Source organism: Myxocyprinus asiaticus, chromosome 24 (assembly GCF_019703515.2).
Source record: "Myxocyprinus asiaticus isolate MX2 ecotype Aquarium Trade chromosome 24, UBuf_Myxa_2, whole genome shotgun sequence".
Classification (NCBI taxonomy): Eukaryota; Metazoa; Chordata; class Actinopteri; order Cypriniformes; family Catostomidae; genus Myxocyprinus; species Myxocyprinus asiaticus.
This window is the reverse complement of record NC_059367.1, coordinates 3,981,202-3,994,603: the sequence shown is the minus strand read 5'-3', so window position 1 is coordinate 3,994,603 and position 13,402 is coordinate 3,981,202. Positions and strand designations below refer to the sequence as shown.

Genomic DNA, 13,402 nt, shown 5'->3' with positions numbered 1-13,402 from the left:
CCCCATGTAACTCTACCCTCCCTAGCAACCGGGCCAATTTGGTTGCATAAGAGACCTGGGTGGAGTCACTCAGCACACCCTGGGATTCGAACCAGCGAACTCCAGAAGAGGTAGCCAGCGTATTTTACCACTGAGCTACCCAGGACCCCAAAGACATACTTATTAATATTATGCCCTTACCCAAACCCCTTATCTAAACTTAACCAATCATTAGAGTTTGTAAACATGATAGGAAGTAATTGGCACGTATTAGATGGAAACGATGCCCAGCGACGTCATTGGCCGTAGTGAAAGTCGTAGGAATTCAAACGAGAGCAGTGGCACGATATCATACTGTAGAGCCGAGGAGGGCGGGGCCGGGCTGGAATGAGACACACCCGGTCCCCAATCAGCCTGATGGGGCGCGCGAGGGATAAAGGCGGCCGGGGACGACGGTTCGAGAGAGAGAGAATTGCAGACAGCTGTACTGTGTGTTTTTAGTTGTGTGTTTTTGGTTGTGTTTTTTGTTTAATAAATTGTTATTTAAGTTGTCAAGACGGTTCTCGCCTCCTCCTTTCCACTAAACCCCCTTTACACTGGTGTCGAAACCTGGGAAGGAGGAGGGATTCCCGTCGCAGGGTCCTCGACACTGCCGTCCACCCAGGGGAGTGCCGCTGCCGTCCGACGGGGGACGGAGTAGCCCGACCACCCGGACGTGGGAAACGGCCGCCGTCCGTGAGGCGAGTGGGGACGGGACTCCCCGATTGCCTGGAGCGAGGGAGCCGCTGCCGGGGGCGGAGGAGTGCCCTGCCGTCCCCCGGGAACGCGGAGGGGTCGAGAGAAGACCGCCGTCCGCGGGGGGAGGAGGGAAGCGACTCCCCGACCGCCTGGAGTGGTAGGGCCGCTGCCAGGGGCGGAGGAGAGTCCCCATGGGACGCCGGGAACGCGGAGGGGCGTTCTGTCCGCTGGGGGTCGGAGGTCTGACTCCGGTCTGCCCGGGGAGGAGCGGCTGCAGTCCGCCTGAGATGGTGGAGTAGTGATCGAGGACCACGCGACGGCGCATCAGAGAACCGGTGAGTTTTTTTTTTTCTCTCTCTCCTCTCTCTCTCTCTGTCGCTCCGTGTTGGCCTTTCCCTCGCCATTTTGTGTTGTTGTTTTTCCCCTCCTGTCTTCTCCCAGGTCGAGGAAGGCGGGGAGGACCCGCCGGCAGTCGGGGCATAAGGCACGCCCCCCCCCCCCCCCCCACCCCGGAGAGGAAGGGTGGGGGGGATGTACGTCATGCCGGGGGCTCCCCGGCCTGAGGCAACGCCGGGAGGAGTGTAGAGCCGAGGAGGGCGGGGCCGGGCTGGAATGAGACACACCCGGTCCCCAATCAGCCTGATGGGGCGCGCAAGGGATAAAGGCGGCCGGGGACGACGGTTCGAGAGAGAGAGAATTGCAGACAGCTGTACTGTGTGTTTTTAGTTGTGTGTTTTTGGTTGTGTTTTTTGTTTAATAAATTGTTATTTAAGTTGTCAAGCCGGTTCTCGCCTCCTCCTTTCCACTAAACCCCCTTTACACATACGAATTAGCCAAATTTTGAAAAGTCGTACGAATCCTGACGATTTTGCCGTGAGAGTGTGTTGGCTGCACTGAAAATGTCTGAATGTCATTGTATCAAATAACAACATTTCAAAGCAAGTGACCTTTGACCTTTTCTGCACTAACTTTACATTTCTGAGTGATATTTGCAGTCACTTATAAGCAACTGGTGTCAGATCACACAGGTTCCGGAGGCCAGAGGAGGACTGGCTTCCTCAGCTGAGTCTGGTTCATCTAACTAAACATCTTATGATGTTTTCCCTCCTCTATCTAACATTTTTGGAGTTTTTTTCCTTGTTACAGTTGCCTTTGGCTTGCTCACTGGGGGCGTATAGATAATAAGGCATGATTTTCTATAAAGCAGTTCACTGGGGACATTAAGACATGAAGGCATGACCTTCTGTAAAGCTACTTTGAAACGATGTTTATTGTGAAAAGTGCTTTTCAAAAGAAATTGACTTGACTTTCCCACGCAGTTCATCACATTTTGAACAGGATATCTATTGCTTTATCATTTCAAATCTAATAAACTTCTTTTTGTGAATTTTGTTAACTGAAAAGTGTGCAATCGTTGCTTGATGTGTCGATATCTAATGCAATGACATTCAGACATTTTTAAGTGTGACTTAAGCATTCAAATACTTTCCGGGGCCAATGTATGTATGACACAGAAAGACTTGTAAAACATTGACTTTAAAACTGAAATCCCCAGAATATTCCCTGTTTATGAAAATAGCTTTCCATTGGTTTCTCTCTGGGGGTTGTCTCTTACTTTTCATTGTGAAAGTTAACAAAACCCAAAAGATAGATAAACTGTGCTGACACCTGCTCGTAACTAAGTGATGTTTTTCTGTAGCAATAAAATGAAAACTCTTGCGCTGAATGGAACGTTCCAGCCACCTGATGGCAGTCTCAACATGCTTCCATTTTAAGGCCTTTTGCACTCCAGAATCAATCAATATATCAGAGTTCAGCAGCAATATTCCTGGAATGACTTTCCAAGCATAGTCAAACATTCATGTGTATTTAGGCCAGTGCATTTACATCGTCAATCCAAACGTACAACTGCACACACATTAAATGAGTTCTAAGGGCTATATCACCTTTTAAATAACATTTATTTTTATTTCACATTGTTACTATTATTAGTTTGTATCTCCAAAATACAACATTCCACAAAACCCTTACAAAAATCTTGTTGCCCTTACCACTGTCCACAGAGATTCATACAAATCGCACACTGTTACGGAAAATCTACCATGGTGTGTTTTTGCACTCTTAAATTTTTTTCATATTTAGATTTGAACAAAAGTAATAAGTGTTGCATCGTGCTTGTATATCAGAACTGATTTAAATTTCAAATGTAACAGTATGCCATATCAAAACAAGATATATGATTCCTTTCTTCTAAGACCGATGCAGTATTTGTTCCCCCCGAAGCAATAAATAAAAAGCAATAAAACAGAAACTTTTAATAAGCACCTTTTATATTCCCCGTAGGTGGCTTACAAAGTGCAAATCAATTTCTACTTAAAAATAGACTTGCATTTGGTTTTAATAGCAAAGAGAAGAATGACAGATGTGCTCACTTAGTAATTGCTCGTAGTCCACAAGCTACTGGAGCAGGTAACCTCTTAAACGGTCTCATTTTGAGACGACGTTATTCTGATATCTTTAATCGGGAGTGTTTCAGATACATACGTCAGGCTGTTTTTTCTAAACAGGAAAATAAATCCATTCCACAAAAACTTGTCTAATAATCTAAACAAAGTTTACCAAAAGCGTGGCTCTGCTAAATCCGCCCCCGCATCCCCCCTGGAAACTACACCCCTGGTTATGGATATATCCATTAACATCGTACTAATAAAACTACAGTTTACAATTCAAATATAGTGACTTTTAAATACATGCTATATGTGGTCTGCACAGGGTCGTAGCAGAGATTTAGGGCCCCCTGACTGTATATTGCTCTGGGTCATTTACCTATTAAAAAGTACAGTTTTGTATTTGTTGTGGGCCCCCCTGGACCTCTGGGCCTCTAGAATCATTACCACCTTTCACCCCACTAGCTACGGCCCTGCCTGCATGTACTAATATCAGAATATAGTTGCACATATAAAGGCTTTTTGGTTAACAGCCCGGTCCAGTTGAAACAAACACCATGTTCCACAAGAGGGAGCATGTGTTAACTTTTAAACAGAACTGTCCATTCAGAATTACAGATCATGGATCGATTAGACAATTGATCCCCATGCATTTGGCCACGTTCTAGATAAACAGCTAATATAGGATCTATTCAAATTCTACACATTGCTGTGTGGTGCATATCTTCAGTTATGTGCTGTCTAAACTAACTGCATTAACAAAACTTGCACTGTTTTTGCAAGCATGTGTAATTTGTTTTTCTTTACTAACATGTATCAGGATATCTGAATTGTTTTGTTTATTGTTTTATTACTGTTTGAATATTCCAGTATGAGACTGATGAAAAAGCACTGAAAATGTTTTCAATTGGTCCTACCCTATTCTTGTAAATAATAAAAACTTACAAAAATGTCATGATGTATTTTGAAATATTCAACACTTCATTATTCATAAGGACTCTATTAAAATAGTTTCTCTCTTTAAAAAAAAAAAAAAACTCCAGACACAAAAAGGTTCATCTTATTTGTTCATTGTTTATTTTATAAAAATTAATATTTTAATGCATTTGCGTTGCAAGTTGCAAATCTCATTATATGGGACTCATTAATGATATGTAAGGTGCAAACTCGAATAATAATTTCACCGCATCATACATATGGCGATGCGCATTGGTTAATAATTCCGTTGTTCGCCTTCCCGTTCCCAGACGATATTTATCAACCCTTTACGTCAGTATTGATAACTTTACCAAACCCCAAATCAAGTGCAAATGGCCAGTTAATCCCTGGAGCTCCACTAATGCATCTATATTCTTTTCATATCGCATGCACCGGCTCTCGTGCGCTGCGCATCCCATCTAGTTTTCCTTAACTGTTATTTTCCCAACATTCTTTTTCCATGTGGAGTGTAATCGTCAACGCTGTTTAACGGGGGGAATCCAGCCCATATATTTATTGTAGCCGCTCTTGGATATTGTGCTCAAGATGGCCGCCGATGTGGGATCGATGTTTCAATATTGGAAGAAATTTGATCTCCGGCGGCTTCAGGTTGGTCCTTTTTCTCACCTTTTTTACACGACGCGATCATATACGTGATAACACATCATGCATTTTGCGTATTTTCGCTTTGGGCGACTTTACAGGGACTGGATGGTGGTGTTGCATTGATAGTTATTAGTAATTGATCCTCTTCTGGCTTTTGTTCGGTTCAATCATTGATCAGGAGCGCGCGTGAGCAGCGGCGGCACCATCGCGCACACTAACGCGCTTCAGCGTCGCATTTCAGGTTATTCGAACACTTCTAACGCGAGGTTTGTCGAAAACGGAAACTTTTAATGCCTCGGCGTGTCTGTGGAGTTGAACTTTTTATCAGCGTAATGTGTTTTATTTTAATAGAAATGCGAAACGGTGACGCGCGCGACTCGCGGTTTTCTGCAAAGTGTCGTTTTGCGATTCATCTCAGACTTTGTCAAATAATCATTTGGTATATAATAGACCTTTATGTTGATTTGCATTTATCTAGCTATTGCTTATTGAGTTTATTCGTGTTTTACGGAGCGTCGCGCCAGCAGCGTTTCTATTTGCGAAAGTTTATTTATTTATTAGTGAGTTTATTAACACCATATATATCTGGTATGTTGTTTATAGGAAGTATTCGTGTTATAAAAGGTCAACTTGATTTATGCATGCATTTACTTAAAATGAGTCCGGTAATGAATGTGTTATCTTGCATATAGCTGGTCTTTATCTTAATATACATTAGCTTTAAATTGACTTGAGATGCAATATAAACAGTTAAGATTCGACTTGCTTTATTAAACGATATTCTGGAAATGCTTAAGATTAATTTTAGCAAACCTGTCATATCTTGTGTATATAGTCTTAGCGTGGAAATTATAATTCACTAATGCGATAAGTTATTTCAAGCCAATGTATATTAAGATGTAAAGAAGATTCGACTTTATTTTTTAACGACTATTGTTCTTATTTAGGCTACGTGAGAAATATTGCTATATCGTTAGGACAGGTGACAGTCAACGCGTCGTATTTAAACGCGCGTTCCGCGTACCAGACGCATTGTGTATAGGCTACACTCCATCTAAACTGCTTGCGACGCGTCAAAACGCGTTCTAGAACCCCGCGAACGCTTCATTACAATCTAACATCACAATAAGCTGCCTATGCACTGTAAACGCGTTCCAATTCTGACGCGTCGCACGCGATCGCGCTTCTCGGACTGTGTAATTGCATTCCCTGCTAATGTTTGTAAATCAGCCCCGGCCAGTGCAAGGGCACAGACTCAGCCATATGATTGATGTTCTGTAACATAAGAAATGACAAGAGCATGCCAAGCCAAGCCAGAGAGGAATCAGATCTCTCTCTCTCTCTCTCTATGTGTGTGTGTGTGTGTGTGTGTGTGTGTGTGTGTGTGTGTGGCCGATTGTTATTCAAGCCTTTCCAAAGCAGACCCCATCATGTAGGTTGTTGTTGGAAGGTCTCTCTCATGTCTTCAGTTTATCCACAATACAGACACACAGCGTGCATGGGACACCTTCACATTGAGGCTATCCAAACTCTGGACCTGTTCATGGACATGTTTTCACTCGGCACTCATCTGCACAAATATCTGATGGTTAATGTCAGGACTGTGCCTAATAAGGTTTATACTACAACTACAGTGCAACACTGTTTTTCTTAGAGGACAAATATTCAAGATTAGTTTGAGAAACCCATTGATCCACTGCTAATCTGAATATTTGGAGGGACGCAGGGGCGTAGTTTCCAGGGGGGATAGGGGAGGTACCCCCCCCCAATATTTCTACCATGATCAGTGGAAACATGTAGATGCTTCACGCTGCACCCCGCCCCCCAGTATTCAAGCCAAATCTACGCCCTTGGAGGGACATGTCCCCCTCAGCGTCTATGCTGAGGACAAGACAAGCGATTCTGCGAATTGGTTTAATTGTAACCAAACATTCAAGATTGGTAACTCGTATGTAGAAGTTTAAGAAAAACCCATATTGATCGACGACTGATCTGAATGTTGCAAAGTATGTCCCACTTCAGTGGCCATTAGAGAACAAAACAGTTGGGTTCTCTGAATTAGTTCAGTTTTAAGAAGCTAAACATGTAAACGTGGTTAAGTTAGTTGGTAATTAGTGTTTTTCTGAGTAAAAAAAAAAAAAAAGAGTACATGAGGTCTGTAATGTTGGATATAATCGCTTAATATTAATTTAAGTGTTTATTTCATGCAACTCTTTTCGGTCATTTGTAATGCACTGTTATCTACTAGTTAAAGGAATATTCCAGGTTCAGTACAAGTTAGGCTCAATCGACAACATTTGTGGCATAATATTGATTACCACAAAAATGAATTTGGACTCGTCCCTCCTCTTAAAAAAAAAAAGCAAAAATCTGGGTTACAGTGAGGCACTTACAATGCAAGTGAAGCGTTAAAATACTCACTTTTACAAAAGTATAGCCATGAGACATAAACAATATGTGTGTTAACATGATTTTTAGTGTGATAAAATTTTCCATGTAAAGCTATATGCCGATGTAATGTCCAAAAACCCTACAATACCTTAAAAATGACGTTTAAAGAACTTTACAGCGCTAATAATACACAAGTTTTAACAGAAGAATTAATGTAAGTGCTTTTATAAAGTTATAAGCTTCACAATCTGCATTTAAATTGCCCCATTCTCTTCCACTGTAAGAGAATACTCTGGGTCCAAAATAGTATTGGACCCAGAGTATTCCTTTAAACAGCTGAAATCTGTCTGTCATTGTTACTCCATTAGGAGTCAGCCGGAAAATGTCACTTTAACTTTGACAACCACACCAGCTGAGGACTGTGAATTAGTTGCTGTAAACATGGTTGAGTTTGTTAAGTGATTTTGGAAAAGAAAAGCAAACACGGTCTAAAATGTTAATTTATGCATGCATTGTATGTCATGCAACTCTCTTAAGTGTTTATTTGTGATACCAGGTTATCGGACTTTGCTTAATCTGCATAGATGAAATCTATCTGTTTTCTGTCTGTTGCTTGATTATGAATCAGCTGATAAAACTAATTTTTACTTTGACGACCAAACTAGCGGCGAAGACTTTGATTTGTGTTATTTCCCATGGATCCATTGGGCTCAATAAATTAATCGCACACATTGGTACATCTAAGTCTCACAAATTTGCTTTGTTTCCGGAGTTATTGATGTGTTCACCTGCAGCTTGTGACAGTTCGAGTCATATTTAATGCGACGTGAATGCTTCCACCGAATACTTTCACAGCAACTTACATTTTTTATTTTCTCGTTAAAACAGATAAGGCATCCTGGGTAGCTCAGTGGTAAAATACGCTGGCTACCACCCCTGGAGTTCTCTAGTTCGCTAGTTTGAATCCCAGGGCGTGCTGAGTGACTCCAGCCAGGTCTCCTAAGCAACCAAATTGGCCCGGTTGCTAGGGAGGGTAGAGTCACATGGGGTAACCTCCTCGTGGTCGCTATAATGTGGTTTGTTCGCGGTGGGGCGCGTGGTGAGTTGAGCGTGGATGCCGCGGTGGATGGTGTGAAGTCTCCGTGGCAACGCGCTCAACAAGCAACGTGATAAGATGCGCGGGTTGACTGTCTCAGACGCGGAGGCAACTGGGATTCGTCCTCTGCCACCTGGACTGAGGCGAATCACTATGCGACCACGAGGACTTAGAGCGCATCGGGAATTGGGCATTCCAAATTGGGAGAAAAAGGGGAAAAATCCCCCCCCCCCCCCCCAAAAAAAAAACAGATAAGGCATGTTGGTGCATACAAAAGCATATTGTGTTGTACCTATTTTTAACAACTGCACATGCAATACATGATTTTTCAGTAGTAGGACTTCTTTAGGAGTAACCAACCGTTGCACAACTTTGCATTTTGATGGATGCTTACATTCCATATGTAAACGTATGCAAATCTTTGTCACATTTGACACTATTGCTTTATTTACATTTTGCAGATTGCATGCATGAACACATACAGTGGCCCCAAAAAGCATTTGGACACTTAATTTGACCATTGAAAATTTATGAACAAAAAAAACAAGTGGCATCTGCTGAACAAATGCTGCATATTTTGGACACGTTAACTTATTTATTTTGAAGTATTTACCAAACATCGCCTTTAAATCCATTACGAGTTGAGACAGATGCTGTTATGACTGGCTTGGTCTTTGTTATTCTACCGTGCGGCCCCTGTGGGTCATCATGTCCACGGCGTCCCCCAGGGGCCTCTTACCCATTCTTGAACTTGGACTCAAACCAGAGCCATAGATCAGGTGTGGATGGGGGAAAGTGAAAGGACAAAAAAAAAAAAATCTGTGATATTTTAAACTCCTTTACTGCATCTAAAACTTCACATACATAAAAATCAACAAAAGCCTCAAGTTCAAATGTTTATTCCCTGAAGATATTAAAGCGTCCCATCAGTTATTATTCCCCAAACCCGAGACCCCCCTGAACGGAGAGCGACTGCTTGTATTGACCAACGGATGGATACGTTTAGGAGGTGGGAGGTGTATCTGAGGCTGACAGTTGATTTATGGCCCACTTTGTCTGTGTTGGTCTGTAGCGGTGCATCTGGCCATGTCAGATGATGTTTTCGCGGGGGTCTGTGGCTTATGACTGTCGCTTTGGTTGCTCTCAAATTACATCATTTCATACAGCAGTTCCTGTATTGCCATTAATCCTCAAAGGTGTTTCACTGATGTTCCCTCCTGAATGGACCTCGCCTGGTTGGTCTCATTGGGGAATTGTTCACAAGGCCGAGTTTGGTGTCCTTTCTTGATATAAGTAGAAAACGATTGGAGTTGTCACGGATTTGTGATGATATTCGTACACTAAAATGAGTTCTGAGATATTTGTCAATATGAGTTAAATTCTTGTTTTGCAGCTAGGGTTGTAGTACAGGGTTCCCTCGAGTCCTTAAAATGTCTTGAATTCAGTTTTCAAAATGTAATGCCATAAAAAGTCTTAAATATGTTAAATGGTGTAACAAAAGTCTTAATTATCATTTAAAGAGGCCTTAAATTGAGGGACAGAAAAACAGGAATTGTGACATGGCCAAATGTAATTATTAAACTGCAGAAGGCTGTGATTTGATTAAATAAATCTATAGTCTGTATGAACTGTTGCACATTCTCATGATAGCTCATGATACAGTGTTTCCAGCGGTTTCAGAGTGGTCCAAAATCAGTTATTTACTGCTAATGTTTATTTTACAGCGTGTATATAGTAAAAAGTTGTAGATGATTGTAAGATTGCATATTTTATTTCCCTTATCAGATTGTGTGAGCAACTGGGAGTACAGACATTTCAAAATAAGAGTCCCTGTGGTATTTCCGGCTTGTTTATAGTTTTAAGTCCTGCGTTATGCACCAAGTCTTCATTTTTTCTGGTTATAATTGGAAATTTGGTTTACCTCTGTGTCTGTGCCCATCACAGTAAAAAAGCGATTCCAATATTGGTCGACCTCTAATTCGTATGTGTTGATATTGGTACATAAAACAATTTTAATATGATCTGGTAAGGACATACCGTACAAATTGTATTTGTTTAAGTCTTAGAAAAGGTCTTAAAAAGTCTTAAATTAGATTTTAAAATCTGTGCAGCATCCCTGAAATAATTTGGAAAATTTCACTAGTTTATATTTTTATGTAATGTATTTTCAAAATTATTTGGTATCCTCTCGATATAAATAATAAACAGTTGGAGTTTTCTGAGTTGTTTGTGATATTCGTACACTAAAATGAGTTAGGTGATTTGCAGAGATGTCGATATGCATCATATGTCAATATAAGATAAATGGTTTTACAGCCTGGATTGTTACAGTTTTGAAAATATTGCAAGTTTTTTTTTTTTTTTGTGTATGTATTTTTATTTTCAATTTGAGTCTAGTTAAAATTAGTTTTAATTGTTCATAAATACTTTTTGCTTGTGTCTTTTTAAAAAAAAAATGTTTTATCCCCTTTCCTCCCAATTTGGAATGCCCAATTCCCACTACTTAGTAGGTCCTTGTGATGGCGCGGTTACTCACCTCAATCCGGGTGGTGGAGGACAAGTCTCAGTTGCCTCTGCTTCTGAGACCGTCAATCCGTGCATCTTATCACGTGACTCGTTGTGCATGACACCGCGGAGACTCACAGCATGTGGAGGCTCATGCTACTCTCTGCAAACCACGCACAACTTACCACTCGCCCCACTGAGAGCGAGAACCCCTAATCGCGACCACGAGGAGGTTACCCCATGTGACTCTACCCTCCCTAGCATCCGGGCCAATTTGGTTGCTTAGGAGACCTGGCTGGAGTCACCCAGCACACCCTGGATTCGAACTCACGCCTCCAGGGGTGGTAGTCAGCGTCAATACTCGCTGAGCTACCCAGCCCCACTTTTTGCTTGTGTCTTTGAAAAATGGCTGGTTTTTATTTTCATGTTTATTTTTCATGTTTCGTCCCTTATAACAAAGTAGAACAAATCATTCTGTCTGCTTGCAACAACACACACTTTATCAGGAGATTGGTTGTTTTACATGTCAATCAGACGACCTCTCTTGCCTGATTGGGTCGTTCCTTTTGACAGAAAAGACTGGTAGTTTAAAATTGTGCTTAGAAGATTAATCAAATCAGATGATGCAATATTTTAGTGCACATTTACAGCTTCAGATTAGTTTTTATTCTTTAGCAAACTCTTGTTTTTATTTTTATCATAGTTAACTGTTTTTCACTGCTAGTTTTCATCTTTGTAATATTTTTCATTAACGATGCCATCTTTGCAACTGTGTGCTTTGTCAAAGTCCACATGGACAAATCACACTGTGAACTAAGGATGAAACGGCAACAAATATTCCTCATTTAATCTGTTTCCTAAGCAATAGGACATGTCCTCATAAGAATGGATGCTGGGTTCTTCTAAGCTCATAAAAGAGATGATACAGAAATAGACGGTCTACAGGTTTTGGTGACCTTGGTTTCCATTGGTCTTTGGTCACACTGCCATTGCCGTGGTAATAATTCACACCAGCCAGATGACATTTCCGTGGGTACCTGTGGAAAGGACAGGCCAAAAGGGCCCCCGCTAAACTCTTTTAGGACGGATTGTGACCATTAGGGAACAAGCCTTTGAGATCCCTCTACAAACAGGGTGTCCTCTTTTTGTCCCAAAGTGCGTAGAGCTTTGGCGACCAATTTGGAAGCTACTTAGTTGTGCAATCAGAATCACAATGGTTTGTCTGGACAACAAAAGCAGTATAAGCATTTATGATATTCTAAATTTCATTACTTTTAACAGTTTAAAATATTTTTTACATTTTGACTGCTATCATTGAAGTTTGTTTGTAGATTTTCTTACCATAATTTTTATAAAAATTCTTCTATTCTTCTATTCCAGTTTATTATGCAACTACTATATAAACTAGTCATAGGCTGAATTCCTGAAGAGTATAAACACTCGCAGATTTCTCGTGAAGTTCAAATTTGGTAAATTTGACAGGCGAATTTCGCTGCGTTGACCAATAGGAAGTTGCTTACTTTGGCAGTGACCTCTGTGTGGGCGATGCTTCGTACCCAGCTACACTGAATATTCACAATGGTCAAGGATATATTTTTATTGGTGAGTTTCTTTTTAAAGGGGTAGTTCACCCAAAAATGAAAATTCTCTCATCATTTACTCACCCTCATGCCATCCCAGATGTGTATGACTTTCTTTTTTCAGCAGAACACATTTGAAGAAAAATAGAAAAAATATCTTAGCTCAGTAGGTCCTTAAAATGCAAGTGGATGGTGATCAGACCTTTGAAGCACCAAAAAGAACAGACAGTCGGCATAAATGTCATCCATATGACTCCACTGGTTAAATTAATGTCTTCTAAAGCGAAACGATCACTTTTGGTGCGATAAAGATCAATATTTAAGTGCTTTTTAACACTTAATCATCGCTTCTGGTCAGCAGCAGTATGCACGTGACGTAATCGCGTTCAAGCGAGAACAGACGCACGTGTGACACACCCGGAAGAGCAGCGCTGTTTACAGCTGAGTAGGAGGAACACCGTACAGAAGCTCCGTTGGTTTTGGTTTAGATCTGTATTTGTATATGTGTGTTTACTCACAATGGTGCATTTGTGTGCTCATCCTGGATGTCTCAACTAGGGCTGCAACAACTAATCGATAAAATGGATATTGGAAATCATCGACAACGAATTTCATTATCGATTAGTTAGATATTTGCTGCGAGCACGGAGAAGCTCTGTCGATGACGTCACTTTACAGCCCAGTGAAAATGTGTTGCATGATGAAACTCATTTGAAAGAACAACGGAGACAAGCTGAAGCAGAAAAACACGACCCAAGGTGTCCAATGCACGAGAGCACTTTATAAACACCTCAAAGAAGATCATAATAAACATACAGTTTAATGTGGAGCGGTTGCTGCCTATATGTATGTTATGAATTCAAAATCAGGTGCGTATTTCCGGGTATTTCGCAAAACAGTTTTTTACCACATGCGAGTCTCTGTTATACTTCACTGAGCGAACGAGCGCGTGCGCGCATCCATGTCAATCAAACCGATCGCAATGGAGAAAGGGAGTGCAATCATTTTGATTAAACTGCTTTGCAGTTAGTAATCGTGCAACAGTATACCTTGATTGTAATCTATTGTGCAGCTCATGGATG

The 13,402-nt window shown here is 41.2% G+C and overlaps 1 protein-coding gene across 1 annotated transcript in view; it reads left to right on the top strand.

Annotated features, from left to right (window-relative positions):
- Positions 1–4,635: 4,635 nt before the first annotated feature.
- LOC127414520 (homeobox protein cut-like 2) overlaps positions 4,636–13,402 on the top strand; it is a 200,703-nt gene continuing 191,936 nt past the window's right edge. Inside the window, exon 1 of the mRNA XM_051652592.1 lies at positions 4,636–4,751. Within this exon, the coding sequence (XP_051508552.1) occupies positions 4,689–4,751 (63 nt within the window). The 5' untranslated portion in view covers positions 4,636–4,688. The remainder of the gene's footprint in view (positions 4,752–13,402) is intronic.